Source organism: Rhinoderma darwinii, chromosome 12 (genome assembly GCF_050947455.1).
Source record: "Rhinoderma darwinii isolate aRhiDar2 chromosome 12, aRhiDar2.hap1, whole genome shotgun sequence".
Taxonomy (NCBI): Eukaryota; Metazoa; Chordata; class Amphibia; order Anura; family Rhinodermatidae; genus Rhinoderma; species Rhinoderma darwinii.
In genome coordinates this window covers 65605921-65625885 of record NC_134698.1, presented here as the reverse complement: position 1 = coordinate 65625885, position 19965 = coordinate 65605921, and the positions used below count along the sequence as shown (strand labels likewise).

At 43.2% G+C, this 19965-nt stretch overlaps 1 protein-coding gene across 5 annotated transcripts in view; it reads right to left on the bottom strand.

The window, feature by feature from the left end:
- LRRC9 (leucine rich repeat containing 9) overlaps positions 1 to 11861 on the bottom strand; it is a 96899-nt gene extending 85038 nt beyond the window's left edge. For 2 of the 5 annotated variants that reach the window (XM_075843584.1, XM_075843587.1), the window contains exons 1-4: positions 11118 to 11319; positions 4940 to 5030; positions 2458 to 2676; positions 6 to 146 (exon numbers count right to left, since the gene is read on the bottom strand). In XM_075843584.1, coding sequence (XP_075699699.1) covers positions 6 to 146; positions 2458 to 2676; positions 4940 to 4987 — 408 coding nt within the window. In that variant the 5' untranslated portion in view covers positions 4988 to 5030; positions 11118 to 11319. Of the gene's footprint in view, positions 1 to 5; positions 147 to 2457; positions 2677 to 4939; positions 5031 to 11026; positions 11083 to 11117; positions 11321 to 11368 lie in introns of those variants that run through there. The other 3 variants (XM_075843586.1, XM_075843588.1, XM_075843585.1) reach the window with 3 other exon arrangements.
- Between the last annotated feature and the right edge of the window lie 8104 nt (positions 11862 to 19965).

Sequence of the window (19965 nt, the reverse complement as noted above, 5' to 3'; positions counted from 1 at the left end):
CTTACCTCTATCGCTTCAATTTCATTATCATTTAGCCACACTACTTCTAATTTCTTTAGGTTTTCTAAACCCTCAATAGTAGTGATGCTGTTGTGATAAAGGAAGAGTTTTCTCAAATGATGACAAGCTTGAAGTCCTTCGATTCTCTAAAAAGTAAAATGAAGATAAAAATGATTAGTGACATGATTGTTATGACATTTCAAAACATAAACGGACTTTATGTTTTTAGGATTACGAAATGAGATAAAAATATTATCTACCTTGCAACGGAAAGTCCTTGCAAGTAGTTAACGGTATAACTGCAGCCAATGTCTCTTTCTTGGAGAAAAGCCAAAGGGACCCCTTCCCGTTGTTGTTGGGATTGGTATGATTTCGGACCTCCAGCTAGCAGACATAGATTATATATTCCAGCAATATGTGATCAACATCTATCGTCTGAAAACCCCTTTAATAGAAATAAGCACCATGAACTTATAGGGCATGACCAGACGTGGTGGAATTGCTCTGGAATTCCGCTGCGGAAAATCCGCAGCGTACACGTTTCTCCATTGCTTTCCACAGCTTTTTAGTTGGGTTCGTTTACACGTTGCGGACAATTCCGGTGCGGACCATAGGCTGCGGTGCGGAATTTGGTGTCCGCAGCATACACTGGTTGTTGCGGACGTGTAGCGGACTTGTTGCGGACTCATTGCGGAATTTCTCCATTGACTTCAATGGAGAGTCAAAATTCTGCAATGAAGTCCGCAGATGTTATGTGTGCTGCGGAGCGTATTGGTTTTACTAACATGACATTTCTTCATTCTGGCTGGACCTATGTATTTCTAGGTCTACAGCCAGACTGAGGCCAAATGCACACTAACGTAAAAACGCCCCTGATCACGGGCCGTTATTACGGCACGGGCAGGCCCATAGAAGTCAATGGGGCTCCAGTAATTGCGGGTGACTACGTGTGTGCACCCGGAATTACGGGTGACTACGTGTGTGCACCCGTAATTGCGGGAGCGTTGCTAGGCGACGTCAGTAAATAGTCACTGTCCAGGGTGCTGAAAGAGTTAAATGATCGGCAGTAACTGTTTCAGCACCCTGGACAGTGACTACCGATCACAATATACAGCAACCTGTAAAAAAAAAATAGAAGTTCATACTTACCGAGAACTCCCTGCTTCTTCCTCCAGTCCGGCTTCCCAGGATGAAGTTTCAGCCTAAGTGACGGCTGCAGCCAATCACAGGCTGCAGCGGTCACATGGACTGCCGCGTCATCCAGGGAGGTCGGGCTGGATGTTGAAAGAGGGACGCGTCACCAAGACAACGGCCGGGTAAGTATGAATTTCTTTTTACTTTTACTAGGGAAAGGGCTGTCCCTTCTCTATATCCTGCACTGATAGAGAGAAGGGAAGCCCTCTTCCCCTCAATACGCAATGGCTAGTCCGCATCAATTTAATGCCCATTTTAGGCAGATCCGCCACAGAATCTGCAACGCAGATTCTGTGCGGCATTGATGCGGACAGTGTATGCAGAACTCCGCCACGTCTGGTCATGCCCATACTCTGCCAACGGTGCTGGGGAACCATGAGTAAAGGTTTACCAAAGGTAAGTCTTCACTTTCATTAACAGCATAATAAATATTGGTGTCTATTCGGCTTTTATTAGACATCAGCTTAAATCCAGATTCCCCTGATGTTTCTAGCAGAACTGACATTTAGCATGGCTCATATGTCTTTTATTTTTAAAGGGGTCATATAAGATTATAAAAAATAAAGGTTTGCTTTTTTCAAGAAACAGCGCCACTCCTGTTAAGGGTCTGTGTCTGGAATTGCAGTTCATCCCTACTCAAGTGAATGTGGCTGCACTGCAATACCAGACACAACTCCTAGATAATTGTCTCCGGAAAATAGCGGACCTTTTTTCTTACCCTGGACCACCCCTTTAAGGTGTTTGTATGTCCTAGCTTTGCTCATGTGAATTTCCTCCAAATTACTAATAGGTTAAAGAGGTTGTCTGGAATTTTAAAATGAATGTCCTATACTTAGGATAGGTCATCAATATTAGATCAGTGGGGGTCGGACTCTCGGTACCCCTGCCAATCAGTTTCTTGAAGGGGCTGCGGTGCTTGTACGAGCACCACAGCCCCTTCGTTGTTTACACGGATTTCATTTTTGTTCGTACTTGCAGACGCTCTTATGTTCGTAGCGGCTGTGCAAAGTTTTTCTGCACTGTCTTATTCACTTGAAGCAGCTGACCGGCGGGGGTGCCAAGAATCGGACCCCCACCAATCTAATATTGATGGCCTATTCCAAGAATGTAAGAATCTAGATAACCTTTTTAATGAATAAGCATCGGGAAAATCACAAGAAAGGACCGTGAAGTGTCTTTAAGATTTGTACTACTATTATTATGATCATGTTACATCATTGTTCATTATATTGATCTAAAGGTGACTAATGTAGAGAAACTTACCGTCAACTGACACTCAGTAACCCACAGTTCTTCAAGTAGCGGGCAAGAGTCTAGGTCACAGATACTTTCTATACTCTGCCCGACTATGGTCAAGTTGGTAAGATTTGGAAAGTAAGAGAGCCCAGCCATTTTGGGGTAGCCAGAGAAGAACATCTCAAGAGTTGTTGTTGCTGGTCCATCTTTTCTAATCCGGTCATAATGGACACCATTGCACATGCACTACAAACAAAAAAAATACTGTCATTATCAACAAGTACATCAACTAAACACGTATTAATAAAAGAATCATTCCGAATTATCCCAAAGCAACAAATACATTACCTATATACACGTATTAATAAAAGAATCATTCCGAATTTACATTCACTTTCTCCAAACCATCCCCTGACTTACCTATTTGCCTCCATCTGGATTATTAAAGAAACCGTATCAGGCCCAAAATATTGGCTGCGACACCTTGTCCCTGCAAGGTCCCACTGAACCGAACAGATCTTCATACAACCCTTTGGTGATCTCAGTTTGGTTTAGTACAACCGAACGGGGTCCAGGTGTTGCAGCCGAAAGATAGACCATAAAATGCGTCTGTTTTATAGTCATCTGAAATGGGTCTAAATCAGATGTCGTCTGGTAGATTTTAACAGGTAATACAATGCACGTGTGATCTATCAGACACTGGGGGGAATGTATTTACCTCTCTATGCCAGTTTTCTGGCCTAGAAAAGTTGCAAACGACACAAAAGTTGCAATTTGCGATAAAAAATGGTGCCTTCTTTGGCCGTTTGACACTGCCTTCACTTTTCTAGAATTATTTATCATCATTTATGCCAGAATCTGAAGTAAATTATTGCGTAAATCTACACCAGCTAACGGGTGGTGTAGATTTCACATTCTGGTGCATGGATGCGCATTTTACTCCAATTAATTTAATATTAAAACTGGTGTATGAAACGCCAGTCCTAATAAATTCCCTCCAGGCTTTCTATGTCTGGTGTAGGTGTAGACCGGTTAGCCAGATTCGATTTTTCCTGCCCGATCCTATTATTTCCCATAAAGATACATTTCTGTACTGTAATAGGATGTATATATTCTACCTGTGCAAACATACACGTTTGTCGGAGATTTGGGGTTCGCAGTGGTTGGCCGAACAATGGTATGAGCTTACTTTTAATAGGAAGCTGATACATATTCCATATTGACCTTTTCTGAAATGAGCTGTATAGTAAGCGCATGAAAAGTCACAATTAGGAAATATTGTCTTAAAAGTCGTTATTTCGGCAATTGCGGTTTTCCTCTCACCAGTTAACTGCACGTCACAGGACAATAATATTGTATTTTGATAGCATTACTGACGCATTTATCCTGTGTAAAACGCGAGTGCACAAGATTGAATATTAATAAGCGTATTATCATCAACATTAGAGCAGATCTGTCAGCGGACTAAGCTCTTCTATGAAAGGCGGCAATTCACATCACAACCACTGGATGACCACACGGAGTGGCTCTATGTAAGGGCAGCATAGTATGGGAACAGGTCCGCTCTTCTGTAAGCTAAAATGGCACAAAAAGATATTGTGGTGATTAGCTAATAGGAGCGATCAAAGAATACACTGGACTCCCATTTATATTTTGGTACCATTTTGACTAATAGGAGAGCGAACCTGTCCCCATACTATGCTGCAACAAAGTACAGTCCAATACATGTGAATGGGCTTTTCAAAATGCCATTCAGATCTAGCAAATGTTTCAGATGCAGATTTGAGGCCATTCAAATCTGCAGCATGACTATAATGTCACAGATTTGCACAACGCATTTTACCGCTTGCAATGCAAAGGGTGAAATCTGCGGCTAATCTGCAGCAAAATATGTGGCGGAAAACATCTGCCTCAACTGAACACTTAAAGGGAACCTGTAGTGAGATGTACAGAGGTGTCCTTTACTTACCCTTTTTCTTATCCTGAGATGTGTGGCGCGAGATGACCAGCTTTGAAAAAAAAACATGATTTTGCGATACTCTTGTCACGAGATGTCTATGCTACATGTGTCTAAGTGTGGCCACCCAGTGGTTGTGGTGAGGGTTGCAGCCGGTCAGGGTTTTTCTAACATCTCGCGATATTCTATTGAATTGGATTCATGAGAAATTGGAGCCCTTAACCAAATTCAATCAAAGGTAAGGATGGATACATCTGTATGAACTTTCAACAGGGACTTCTACAAGTTGATCCTAGAGCAGCGATTTCCAACATGTGGCTTTTCGGCTGTTGGGAAGCTCCATCTCCCAGCAGAATGTATGACACTAGTATATTTTTTAATGGAGAACAGTTGTCTGCACTGATAACATCACTCCTCTAATTTTCACATTAGTTTCCATTGCATCTGCAGTAAATCTTACAAAACTCGCAATGCGCATAGTGACTTAAGTTGTGAACAGAATTCGTATCCTCCAATCTAACCAGGAAAGATCATTACATGGTAAATACTTACCAATTCTTTAATTATTTCTTCTGAATTCAAGTCATTAATAGAGGCCATTTTCGCACCATTAGTGTTTTAGGATCATGCCAAGTCTCTGTACCTAAATAAAATACAGATGAAAATCATTTACTGGAAAATGAATATACGAATACTAAAAGGCATGTAATAAATAAAGGGTTATTTCCATCCAATAAAGTGATGGCATCTTATTATGATCAGTGGGAGGCAGATCTCTGGGACCCCTACCAATCCTGAGAATGAAGGGGCTGCAGTGCGGATTTAGCGCTGCGTCCCCTTCCAATGCGGACGCTACACTTGGGAAAGCTGATCATTCGGGCGACAGCTATTCTTTCGAACTCCCCCATATACATGCATGCTCGGCCAACCGTGCTTGTGTTCTCAGGGAGAAAGCCGCTGCCAGACTCCTCTGTAAGCAGCTTATCTATTTGCAAACAGGATCAGGCATGATGGAATACAACATGCCCGACCCTTCTCTCCCCTGACATCTGCCATCGGGATACTAGAGAAGGAGAAAAAGACAACACACGGCGCCACATAGTGCGGATTATCCACGAATAACTGGTCAGAGTTAGGGTAAATTCTACTCACCTAGTAGAGTTATGCTGACCAGGCACAACGCTGATAAAAGGTATAAATCAGACTACACATTTTTCACCACTATCTAGGAAGCAGACACACCCTGGGTGTGTGTAGGCAGATCACTAATACAGCTGCTGCCCAGGTCCAAACCGGTGAACGGAAATTCACCGCCAGGTATAAGGTGAAAAAGAGAGGGAAAAAAGGACCAAAATTTCAGGCGCTGCTATAATAAACGTATTTAATATATGACATGGATTACAGGCTACGCGTTTCGACGCAGGACATGCATCTTCATCAGGCCATAAATATATTTATGGCTTGATGAAGACGCATGTCCTGCGTCGAAACGCGTAGCCTGTAATCCATGTCATATATTAAATACGTTTATTATAGCAGCGCCTGAAATTTTGGTCCTTTTTTCCTCTCTTTTTCATCCGCCATCGGGGGAAGAGTCGGGACACCAACATACACATTAGCTGGTTGGACGGTCCCGCCGAAATTGGCAGGTTCGGCCGACGTACATTAATGTGTAAGGCCGGCTCATGTTTTTCCTGCTCAGCAGTGCTTCTAGCTCACTCAAATTGGGCTCCCGGCGCACTCGAATGGGGCTGTGGTGCAATTCCCTGCACAGTGGGTGGCCGGCGCAGGCTGTGCAGGGAAAACAGTGATGACAATGAAGCCCTAAAACAGAGCTGCGGCCCCTCTTCATTCTCAGGACCAGTACAGGTCCCAGAAGTCGTACCCCCACGGACCATGAAGTCGAGGGCATATCCGAACGATATGTTATCACTTTATAAAATGGGAATAACCCTTGAAAAAAAATGCATAGTGGAACCAGTGAATTTCAATGCGTTCAAATTGTGGATTATTGGGTTGATTACAAAAAAAAAAAAAAGCAGCAAAATTCTGCAGTTTGGCCACGATTTTGTAATACCCACATGGTTTTGCCCTGATTTTGCAGTAACTGTTGCAATGAACCGAGATCTGTCCGCATCGTGTGAATAAGCCCTTATCCATGTTTTCTGTGCAGTTTAATGCAATCTATTATTCCCTGTTATCAGCAAGTTCACCCTGCAGAGAGACTGACTGCAATAGAAAGTCCAGAAAATATATCTGTCCCCACGATCACTACTTTATCTCTACTTTATGTCTCTAGTTCCGATCACCCCTTCATGATATTTTATAAGCTATGAGATATAGATTTAGGGCTCCTTTAAATGCCAGCTCCTGCCACACTGAAGCAGATCTACTCTGTCAGTGCTGCATACAGCTTTCATAGTGCGTGCATGCTGTAATGTGACAGGCGTTCACGGTCCGTACAACGTGCAGACGTATCCAGTGTGATCGCCGCATCGCTGTACTGATCATACATTGGGCATATTCCATCTGACATCATTTATCCTGTGTTGTCATCCTATATATATGGAAGGGATAGCAAACACAAATTCGAATGTGTAGGACATGCACTGAATAATCTTCTTTTTGGGTATTGCTGCAGTTCCTCGTGGTTCCTTACTGATAATAAAGCAAATGTATAAATGTTCATTAGATGAGTGTAATGTCTTGAACTAGAGGCCTGTGAATCCTGTAACGTAAGCATTTTATACGATGAGATCCCTTAAGACAGTAATGCCGCAGTACATACAGTTGGACACCAGGTGGCTACATGACTGCACTAAAAATAACCACACAAAGCATTTCATCAGACTCAGTGAACATCAGGTTGACTTAAATAGAACAGTCCTGGTCAGAATGACCATAAAATGGCCATTATGAAAAAATAACTAAAGTCAGCAGGAATAGTCTTTAAAAAAAAAAAAAAAAAGGCACGTATATAAAACAACATGTAGTTACGTCTTCAATACATTATGGAAAACATTGCAAATAAAGTTAAAGGGAAATTCCATAAAGTAAAGAAGTTCTGTGTCTGAGAATCCAAGTCATGGAAAAATAAGGGAATCCCGGGTGAAAAAACGCACCAAACTGTGATGCAATTTTTTTGCCCGGAATGTCGTCTCATCCCAGGAGACCACTGAAGCCTGTGATTGGCTGCAGTGGTCAGGTCGCATGGGATGAAGTGTCATCCCATAAGGCCAGCCTGGAGAAAGAAACACAGACTTGTGGGTAAATATAAGATTTTTTTTGTTTTCCGAGTTGCGTTTTTTTTGCGGCTGAATCGCTGCGAATGCGCCGCAAAAAAACCCTACAACAACTGCTATTTGTTGCGGGATTTACCTCTCCATTGAATTCAATAGGGAAAACCCGCAACAAATAAGGGCTTGTCCACACACAACGTAGTTGCTGCAGAAAATTTCCACTGCGGCAAAAACGCACCATTTCTTGTGGTTTGTTTAATGCAGAAAATTTTTCAATATCGTGAGATGGTGACATCTCCTCTGAAAAACGCAGCAATTCTGGCCACTTTCCGCAGCAGGAATTGACTGCTGCGGTCTGAAAAATACGCAAGGCTGGTCAATTCCTGCTCTGAATTTTTGCGCAGAGTGTGGATGACATTTGTTAAATCTCATCCACTATGCTGCTACTGTAGTCTGCTGCGTTTCTTTCCATCCGAAATTCCGTCCGGAAAAAACATGTCAATAGCGCAGAGTGCAGACCAGCCCTAAGCAGCGTTTCCGCAAATACAATTGACATACTGCGGAATAAAATTTCGCACCGCTAGTCAATTTCTGAGCGTTTTTTCCTCTGACGATTTACGCAGTGTGTGGATGAGATTTGTTTTTTCTCATCCACTTTGCGGCTACTGTATTTTCTGGGGATTTTCCACAATTAATTTCTTTGCGGAAAATCCACGTGAGAACTGACCCTACTTCTATTTACTTCAATAGGAGCGGAGCTGCAGTACAGCTAGAACAAATGAGCGGTGAGGGGTCCAGAGGTCGGACCCCCACCGATCTTATGCTGATGACATCAGTAAAAAACAAAACTAAAAAAAACTAGTCCCCAACCTGGACAAATCCTTTAATAAACAAAGATGACTTTTATCACCCGTCTGTATTGAAATAAATGAGAGTTAGGCCTTATTTACACGAGCGTAGTTCACGTCCGTGATACGAGCGTGAAAATCCAGTGCGTCGCACGGACTTATGTAAGGCAGTGGGGACATTCAGCCATTCCGTGTTTTTGCGCATCACGCACCCATTGAAGTCAATGGGTGCGTGAAAATCACGCGCAGCACACGGACGCACTTCCTTGTGCTGCGCGTGATTCGCGCTACAGTAGATCAAGAAATGAAGGGAAAAATAAAAGCACCTCCTTCATTTCTTTTTCTAAACCTCAAAACCGTGTTGTGTCATAAGGATGGTATATGCGTGAAAATCACGCAGCCACGCAGAAAACACTGGTGACACACGGAACTGCAACGCGCAAAAAACGCTGCGTTTTTTTGTGCGCGCAAAACACACACACACACATTCGTGTGAATTTCGCCTAAGGGTGAGTGCATACATAGTGGAAATGTTGTCGTTTTTCAGTCCGGGTTTGCACCAGAATATAGAACCAGCCATTTAACTTGCAGTGCAGAATTTTAAATCCTCATCATGTCAATTTCTGTCGCAAATTTTCAGTGTCAAATGTTTCCCATGTTGGTACCATAATTTCCCTACAAATGTCAATGTAGCCAGAAAAGATACTCAGGCCCTTATATTTACATTGTGTTTGATCCACATTTGTGACTAGGTAATAGGAGAAAACGGCTGCAGTTCAGTTTACTGCACGAATTGTGAATTTGACAAGCCCGAATGTGAGAACCGTCACTATCAGGTTCTGCGGGGGCAGTGCGGCGGTTCATGGAGGCTGTGCGGCGCTTCATGGAGGCTGTGCGGCGCTTCATGGAGGCTGTGCGGCGCTTCATGGAGGCTGTGCGGCGCTTCATGGAGGCTGTGCGGCGGTTCATGGAGGCTGTGCGGCGGCTCATGGAGGCTGTGCGGCGGCTCATGGAGGCTGTGCGGCGGCTCATGGAGGCTGTGCGGCGGCTCATGGAGGCTGCGCGGCGGCTCATGGAGGCTGTGCGGCGCTTCATGGAGGCTGTGCGGCGGTGCAGGGAGGCTGTGCGGCAGAAAGGGAGGAATGCACTGCTGTACAGGCTCTGTCGGACTGCTTATGTGCAGATATTCTTCCCTAGAAACATTGCAGAGTCTGATAGAGAATACTACTATTTTTTCCATCAGATTTGTATGGAGTCATGGAGGTATAGCGGAGGGCTAATGCACCTCTATGGCAGCCCTATTACAGCTCTTTGCTCGCCGTTTATGGCGGTCTCTGTCAATCCTATAGACTTTGAATGAAGCGGCAGCGCGCATGCTCGACCGTCTCTCCATTCTAAGTTTTGCGGTCGTACAGTCAGGATGAATGGGGATTTGGGACCCTGTTCTAGTGATCAGTGCGGCCCCTAGCTTTCAGACACCAGACTGTCACCCATCAGCTCTGGTAAAATTGCAGGATTACGGAATGTTTCAGTGTCCAAACAGTATATATGTAACATACAGCTTTGCACATTTATCATACAGGGGTAGAGAATCAGTTTCTTGTCTCACCGCTGTCATGTGTGAACGTATCCTAAGTAATTGAAAAGTTATGGCAGCTCTAGACGTACAATTATACAACCATCCAGACAGGTGGCGGTCATTTCTACCAATAATCGCTACAATACCACGTGGTTTGTAGCTACCGTGAGGCTAGGTTCATTTCTAGCATGCATTTTTTTTGTTTTGGTTGATGACGTCCCATTGAGAGACATGGGAGTTTGGGCTTAGCCACACGTAACTAAATTGCTACGCATTTTCCGTCCGGAATTGCAGACGGAAAATACGCAGCAGAAAGCAGTAGCAGCAAAGCAGGTGAGATTTAACAAATCTCATCCACACGCTGCGTAAAATTTGCGAGCAGAAATTCACCTGCGGTGCGTATTTTTCGTACAGCAACATGCAAATTCCTGCTGCAGAAAGTGGACTGAATTGCTGCGTTTTTCAAAGATGTCACCATCTCCCAACACTGAGAAAACTGCAGCAAAATCCGCACCACTTTCTACAGTAAAAAATGCAGGAAATGGTGCGGTTTTCTGCTAGTTTCTGCAGCAATTTCGCAACGTGTGAACAAGCCCTTGTATCTACCAAAAGAAAAACACATGCTGAAAACGCAACTAAAAAACGCAACAAAAAACGCACCATGTGATCCAAGGCTCAAAGTTAAAACTTAGTAATTGAAGCCATATTTATATATATCCCCCAACATATCTGATCAGATTACATGACATATTTCATTAAAAGAGCAATATGAAAGGAAATCTTAGCAATAATTGTGACCATAAAGCAGAATCTGTGGGTGAAACTACAACTCCCAGCATGCACTGACAGCCACTGCCTGTCACGGCATGCTGGGAGTTGTAGTTTTGCTAGAGCTGAAAGACCCCTTTCTAATTTCTATTACTACCGGCCAATTTATATGCAGCAAAACCAAAACAAAATCTATTATTATTACTCTGCTATGGCACTACAAGTCTCAGCATGCCATGCCAATAGATGTAGGAGAATGCTGGGATATGTAGTTCCACAAGCCATACGCCGACTACCTGTCCAGCCGTGGACTAGTTGTGACAGAATGGCTGAGCAGCTCCACGTTCTTCTTCTACATGTCCAGGTGCGAGGCCGGTCCCGGCAGTTCTCTGTAATCTTCCATGTTATGTTCTATATGGACAGAAGGGCCTAGTAACTCTCCAAGGCCAGGTTGTATTCGTTACCCGGGACACTGTTGCCATGGCAACACAACCCTCTCTACAGGACAGCCAATGGAATGCCGCTATTTGTCATTAGTTTTACTTACTGGCCAATCGCAGAACGGCTTACTTTACAAAGGCGACGGACGAAACTCCAGTCAGACCTACATCGCCTTGTAGCGAGTCACGTGATGCTGTGTGTACGTATATATGTATATGTGTTCTCACACTTCCTGATGTAATGCATGCATTAAAATATAATTATATACATCAATTAGCTAATGGAGAAGGTCAAATAAACGTTCAGTCTTTACAAATGTCTCAAAGCATGTGGTATTTGTAAATGTAATGAAACCCTAATATATCATATTTGCCAACTTTGGAGACGGGATGTCAGAAAAATGTGGAAAAGCGTGGCATAATTTAGCAATTTTTTTTCTCGCTATTTCCCTGCATTTATGTGCCCATTTATATTGCCTACAAACTACACAATGCATATGCCCCCACTTAATCACACCGCAAAATGAATACAGTCCCCCTAAACAAATACAGACCCTCTAAATATATATACACACAGACCCTCTAAATAAATACAGACCCGCTAAATAAATACACACCACCATTAAATATAGGCCCTATAAACTAATGCAGACACCCTCAAGAAATACAGACCCCCTAACTAATACAAGCCCCAATAAAAGTGGCGTAACTATAGGGGGCGCAGAGCGTGCAGTCGCCACAATGCCCCATATAAGGTGAACAGTACGATTAATGAATTGTGATAGCTGGGGGGCCCTGTTACAGACTTTGCAATGGGTCTTGGGAGCTTCAAGTTAAGCCTCTGCCCTGTAAACTAATATAGACCCCTAAACAAAAGCAGAACTCCTAAAAATACAGACCCTAGACCCCCTAATTAAATACAAACCCCTAAAAAAATAGACACCAGACTTCCTAAATAAAGACCCCAGATCCCCTAAATAAATATAAACCCCTTTACATACAGACCCCCTAAATACAGACTTCAGACCAGCTTAAGATACTCCCCTCTCCATGTTCACGCAGTCCTCTTCACTCCCGGGCGCCGCTGCATACGTCTTGACGCCGGCCCTGGTCTCAGGACGCGGTCTGCCTGGGAGTGAGGGGAATGTAAAAACGGGGAGAAGTGAGTATATTTTAGGGGATGAGGGGCACACAGGAGATTTGCCTGTTCATCCGGGAGGTCTCCCCTTTTTTCAGAAGTCTCACAGACGTTTGGGGTAGAGTTGGAAAGTTTGTTGTTTATCAATAAGGCTAGTTTCAGAAAAGCGTAATGCAGGCGCATTTTTACATCCATATTACGCCCGCAACATCCCTGATGTTTTTAGCTTTGGTAAGGTCAGTATTTGCTGGCGTAATACAGTAGCAAAACTGTGCCCATATTACGAGCGTTTCAAACCAGCCTTTGGTCTCATTCACACTTGTGTGTTTGATCAGTATTTTGCGTATTTTTTTTATGGGTCGAACAGATTCTCTTCAATGGAAACCTTCCTCTTTCCGCCCGCGAAGCTGCCGAATGAGCACAAACTTTTTCAGGAGGCGGTTCTCTTCCTAATTTATAACAAAGGATAATAGTCTCTCTTAGCCATCTGGCTAACATAGCTTTGGATGCTTTAAATCCTTTCTACCTTGGAAGAAGCATGACAAACAGATTCTCCGCCTTCCTAAAGGACCTAGTGCTTTCAAGATAATGTTGTAGCGCTCTTCCTACGTCCAGTGCGTGAAGATTCTGCGCCGAAGCCTCTGACTCTTCCGTCAAAAATGATGGTAAACATATTTCCTGATTAATATTCACCATTGACGGTACCTTTGGGCGAAAGGTTGGTAGAGTTCTCAGAACTATTCTGCCTGGAAAAAAAAGAAATATACGGTTCTCTACATGCCAGGGCTTGGACGTCGCTTATTCTTTTTGCAGTCAAAAATAATACCTTGTATGTAAGAATCTTTAGATCCAAATCTTGTAAGGGCTCAAAGGGAGGGCCTGTAAGTGCTCTTAAGACCAATGAAAGGTTCCAAGTAGGATATGGCTCTAAGACCCTTGGTCTGAGCCTCTTCGTTGCTGTCATGGATCTCTTCACCAGCGATTCTTTAGCCCAAGACTTTCCTGACCAGGCTGACAAAGCTGATATCTGGACTGCCAGAGAGCCTGGTGTTAACCCCTGGTCAAATCCAGCCTGGAGAAAGGAAAGGATATCTGACACTGAAGATTCCTTTTCAGTTTTCCCCTGATTTAAACGTCCATCTTTTGAAGGTTTCCACTACTCTGTTGTAGATCTTGGTAGTTGCACGTCCTCTGGGCTGCATCAAGTTCTCTATAACAGGGGCTTGGAGTCCTAGCTCATTTAATAAGGGCCTGTCAATTTCCAGGCTGTCAGTCTGAGAATTTTGACATTCGGACAGTATAGATTCTCATGTAACAACAGGTCAGAGCGGTGAAATTGCCCCTGGACATCTGGATTAGCCTGGGAAACCATACCCGTTTTAGCCAGCAGGGTATGATTGCTATCATTGAGGACTAGTTTTCTAGGATCTTCGTTAACACTCTCATAATCATCGGAATCGGGGGGAAGATATAAGCCAACCTGAAGGTCCATTTGATTGAGAAGGCGTCTAGTGCCAGCGGTCTGTCGTGATGAAATAGGGAGCAGAAATCTAGGCATTTCTTGTTGGCACGAGTCCCCATCAGATCTATCAATGGATTCTCCATTCTCCAGATTATCTGGTTGAAAACTTCTGGGTTCAATTCCCACTCCCCTGGAATGGCTTGATGACGACTGATTCTGTCTGCCCATACATTGTTGACTCCTCTGATGTGGATTGCCACTAGATCCTGTACATGGACCTCTGCCCATCTCATGATCCGTGCTGTCTCTTTCTTTCTGTAAAAGGACGGATCTGGTGCCACCCTATCTGTTCAGATAACTGACAGTCACGATATTGTCTGATTGAATCTTCACCACCTTGCTTTCTAATAAGGGCTGGAAATGCCTTAAGGTGTTTGAGACTGCTAACAGCTCTTTTAGATTTGAAGATAGGCTTTGTTAGGGTCCAATGCTCCTGCGTCCTCTGCCCCATTATGTGGGCTCCCGTTCCTGAAGCATCGGTTGTCAAAATCGTCCACCTCGGTGACTTTATTGACTTGCCGTTCACCGAGCTCAGCCACCATCCTAAAGCCTCGCTGGTGGTAGAAGGAATCACCATGCACTCCTCTAGAGACTTTATGGATCTGTTCCATTGCAATAGCAGATTCCGCTGGAGATCCTTCATATGCCCTCTGGCCCATGGGATTGATTCTATTGCTGAAGCCATAATTCCTAGAGTCTTCATCACCTTGCGAAATTAAACCACCTTGATCAGCGTCAAATCTGCTATATGGATAGTTAAATTGTGACGTCTGTCCTCCGAGAGGGCAACTGTCATAGTTTTGGAATCGAGGATGAATCCTAGAATCCGGTACCTTTGTGCAGGAATTAAATTGGATTTTGTCCTGTTTACGAGCCAACCTAGGTTGATCAAAAATTCTATCACCTCCTGAAGTTGACACTAATATTAATACAATATATAAATCTAGCAGGTATTAGATTTATTACTCTGACGCTCTCTATTAGACTTGCTGACTTGGCTATCAAGAGCCAGTCGTCTAAATATGGAATTATCGTTATACCTTTTGTTCTTAGCTTCACCATCATGGCAGCTACCACCTATGTAAACATCCACGGGGCTGAAGATAGGCCGAACGGTAGGCATGTAAACTAGAAGTGTCTCATGACAGCCTTTTCTGGGAAGGCCACCCTTAAAAATTTCCTGCAAGATCTTCTTATGGGTATATGAAGATACGCTTCCATTAAATCCAGCATCGCCATGAAGTCTCCTTCTTCTAATAAGGCTGTTGCAGATCTTATGGTTTCCATATGAAACCTTTGTTTCCTTACAAAGGTATTTAGGTATAGTTTTGGAACCAGGAATAGGGGGGAATAAACCCCCTTGCCTCTTGAAGCTAGTGGAATTTCTTCCAGTACTCCTTTGTGGATAAATTCTATGATAGATGTTCTGAGAGCTTCTCTTGCCTGGAGGTCTGAGGGGAATGCTGTGACTTGAAACTTTGACTGTGGAGGAAATTGAAAATCTATTGTATAAACCTCTGAGATAATTTGCACTATCCAGGGATATAAGCCTTGATCCCGCCAGACTGAAGCGAAGGCTAGAAGTCTTCCTCCCACTGGCAGAAAGCTGGCGTCAGAAGTTCTAGGAGGAGGAGAAGGATTGATTAGATCTTCCTCTTCCCCGAGATCTACGAGAAGTTCCCCTTTGGGAAGTCGAGCTGACCCTCTACGGGCAAATATTCTTCTAGGTCTAACGGGAGAGACTTCTCCTTCCTATCTGAGAGTTTTTCCATGAGTTTGTCTAACTCCTCTCCAAATAGCCTCCTAGGCTTATATTCCATCGCACATAATGCGTTTTTGGAATTCCAGTCCGCAATCCAAGGCTTGAGCCATATGACCCTTCGGCCTGCCACAGATAAAGCCATATTTCTAGCTGCTAACCTTAACGACTGACTGGAGGAATCACTAAGAAAGTCTGTAGCTAAAGGCATATACCTAAAAACCCTCAAGAGCTCATTCCTCTGGACTCCTTCCTGAATGTCATCCTGCAACTGATCTAGCCAACTCTTAAGACTCTTATTTACTGCAGAACTAGCAATTGCTACCTTAGACTGTGCCACTGCAGAATCATATGACTTCCGAAAGGCAGAGTCGGCTTTACGATCAAGGGGCTCGCAAAGGCTTGCTCCGTCCTCCACCGGCACTAGGGTACGGGTGACTTTAGGAGAGCTTTCCCACTTTCTACTCTGATCCTCCTCAATAGGGAACATTAACTTGAATCTTTTATCTATTACTGGAGCTCTATCCGGGGTGCTACACTCTCTCTTCATAAATTGTTTAGCTGAGTCCTCTATAGCATACGCCTTAGGTATTCTCTGTACTTCTTGCTCCTCTGAGGGTATCTCCGGCTCGTTTGCCCTGACTGCCCAAATCAGCCTGTTTATCTTTTCCAGAGGGAACATAGCCTCCATCAGATCTTCCTCTCCCTCTGAGGCTGATGTATTTACCTCATCCAGTACTTGTAGGTCTTCATAGGATAACATAGAAGCATCCTCACTGAGGGTCTTTGTCTGAGGGGTAGGCCTACGATAAGATGACATCTGAGATTGAGCAGATCCTAGTTCTTTTACGGATTTGGTTACACATTCTCTAATGAAAGCTTTAATTTCCCTCGATATGGCGGTCTCACCGCCTTGCTTCAGTAGACCATCTCTGCATAATTTCTCTTGACACCCATCAGGTAAGGGAGTATCACAGGTATTACAAATAAAGTTCCTTCTCTTAGAAGACACTTTTCCGTTTCTTCACTCATATATTCTTGAGTCCTCAGAACCTTGACTGGACATCTGATAACAAAAACACATAAATGTAATAATAATCCCAAGTGTAACTGAAGAGAGAAAACTTCTCCTTTGCAACTTATTTTGAAATGGCCAGCAGACAACTCAGCAGCCTATGAGGAGATTCTTCACAGGCAACTAACTGATCAGTCTGGGGCTTTAAATACTTCAGGAAACAAAAGACCCCTCCCAGTGGGAAGAACCCACTGGTTTGGTAACTCCCCCTCTTTAATAGGAACGTCTTTAGGAAGAAAAAACGCCCTACCCAAGAAACAGGGGAGAGACACATAAAGGCTGTCCTTTCTATAGAAGAAAAAACTCTAAATTTTAAGCTCTACTAATCCATGTATATAAATTGCGGTGAAGTTCGGTTCGATTGTCCGGGTTCGCTCATCTCAAAGACACTCCATTTGGATGTTTGGAAACAGAAAAGCACGTGGTGCTTTTCTGGTTACATTCATCCTTTTGACAGCTGGTGCGCTGTTTCAGTCGGTTCGCACGGAAGTGCTTCCGTGCGACCTGCGTGGTTTTCACGCACCCATTGACTTCAATGGGTGCGTGATGCGCGAAATACGCGGAGATATTGAACCTGTCGCACTTTTTGCGCAGCTGACAAACGCTGCGCAAAAAGCACGGACTGTCTGTACTGCCCCATAGACTTGTATTGGTCTGTGCGTGGCGCGTGAAAACCACGCGGCCCGCACGGACCGAATACACGCTCGTGTGAATCCCCCCTTACGCACACCCTAATTCAGTGCTTCTCAAACTGTGAAATCGGTCTCACTGCTGAGGCGCCCCCTAGTTGTTGGTGAGGCGCAGCTGGGGAGGCAGTTTTGACAGAAGTGATCATATACTGTACAGACATTTTTTCTGTCTATACAATCTCTGGTTTAGTAATATAAATGAATCCTATTGTTATACTAGTTTCAGGAGACGACTTTTTGAGATAAATTTAGTTCATTTTTAAAAATGCCGGCATGGACGAGCACATTATTGAGGCCCAGGTATCTTCATATTCTAGCTGGTGAGGTCCCAGTAGAAAAAAAATTGAGAAGTCCTGGTCTTATAGTCAGTAGGGGGCACGATTATCTGTTTTATGGTAGTGGTGGTCCTCCTTTCCTGCACGGCCCCTGTGCAGCTGCACATGTTGCACATAAAGTATGTCCACCCTGGCATTCAGGGCTTGTGGAAAGCTGGGTGATAAACTACTGTGGGTGCTGTGGTGCGGTTGTCATGTAGAGAAGAACAAGAGGGTTTGCTTTTTCTAGATGACCAAGAAAAAGTTTGGATATGAAAACTTTACACCAAAGGACCACTTCTATCTTTAGGTCATATATAATGTAAGAATTTATATATATATATATATATATATATATATATATATATGTATGTGTGTGTGTGTGTGTGTGTTGCAATCAGCAATCTCTAGCTTCCTGACAAGATCACAAAACAGTTGTGAACAATTTGATATTCTATGTTATATTTGCTCACACCGTTCTGTTAGTACCAATATATTAGCAAATTTCTGCATGTAAAATTCTCAATTGTTTTAGGTAACTCTATTATGGATATACTCTGTATAATAAGTGATAGAAAGTAACCCGCAGCAAGTCATCGTTGACACGACGCTACCTGGACGCAGTTGTGAGGGTATGTATTGCAGTACAGTAGGTCTTTCCAGCTTTAGTCATTAGATAACCTAGTCAGCTATTTCGGACATGCTCACATCATGGAAGTACAAGACATTGTCAATTATGATTCACCGTATGACTCATTCTGAAAATGTACCTGTGAGAAGGCCATTAAAATCTGCACTGCTTGAATTTTATTCGTATTATCAAGATATGTATTATCTTGGTACAATCAATAATTGTAATGGCTGGAAGACGCCGAATTGTACGATATACAATTATATCTTCCTACAGTGCGATTGTGACAAAGGCTTGGGATAGGCCGAAACCTCTAATACATCGCAAGCCATTACTATTATTGATTGTACCAAGATAATACATATCTTTATAAAATTTATTTGAAAAAAGAAAAAATGAAAAAATTTAAATCTTTGGAATCCTTCCATCAACGAGAGATTTTTTTAAAATATATTTGCATATTTGAGTGCTTGGGTTATTTTCTTTTGCTTATATGGTGGGTTGACCTGACCCGAATCCTTACAGCACCTATACATCCTAGCAAGGAGTGCAATCCATAATTTTATTACATACTGTAGATTCAAAGAACACCAAAAATAGAATCCCTGTGTCATGCACCGACCTTCAGGCCCTGCACGAGGCATAACATAGCAGGGGATATTTATCACTTGTGTTGTAGGGTGCATCAATTTACAAGAGGGAAAAAATGGCGCAAATTGCATCAAATAGATCAAGATGGGGCATGCTGCACAAAAAATTTGGCGTGACTCGCAAGTCATGTCAGAAAATCTTTTCCTCCTTACGCTACCGCATTTGCAGCAATATTTTCTAATGGTAAAAAGTGTTTAAAAAACATAATAAAACCATAAAATTCTTTTGGAGAATTCGTGACCGAATTCTGGCTTATTTTGCTAAATAAACCTCCATGAGGTGTATATTTTGCCCAGCGTCTTCCTTTAAGCGTGACATAGATGGAGCAGCTGTTCGAAATGACCAACTGAATCCCTTATAATAATAATTTTTGTATCCACGCTACCAAAAGGTTGAGTCATTTGCACACGTTTTAACACTTTATTGTAATCATGACACGGCAATCTGACGAGTCGTAAATGACAATTTGTGAAGCGCGTTGAAGGTAAAATGATCGAGTCGTAGATTTTTAGCAGACCGTCCTGTGTGCGTTAAATCACATGTATTATTACGATCCATCGTTTAGTTTATGGAACACTCGGTTATTTTGTAGCGATCGTTCACAGTGAAGAATATGTTATCGGATTGTTTGTCGTTACAATGGTGGCATTCCAGGCACACACCTGCGTCTTCATGACTAGGAAGGCAACCGACACAGACCATTTCCTAGCTCATGAAACAATATTTTACATGTATACATGCTGCAGACACCCAGCTCTTAACCCTTTAATGCCTGAACCAGAGAGAAATCATTAGCAAAGTGCCTGCAGACACATCTCATACTCAATCCTCCAGCAATGAAAGGGTTGCTGGGCGGTAGACGTTCTATGTTAATCTCCAGGCTGTGATTGGTCAGCCCAGGCAGCGATGTTGAGGTGGAACTAGT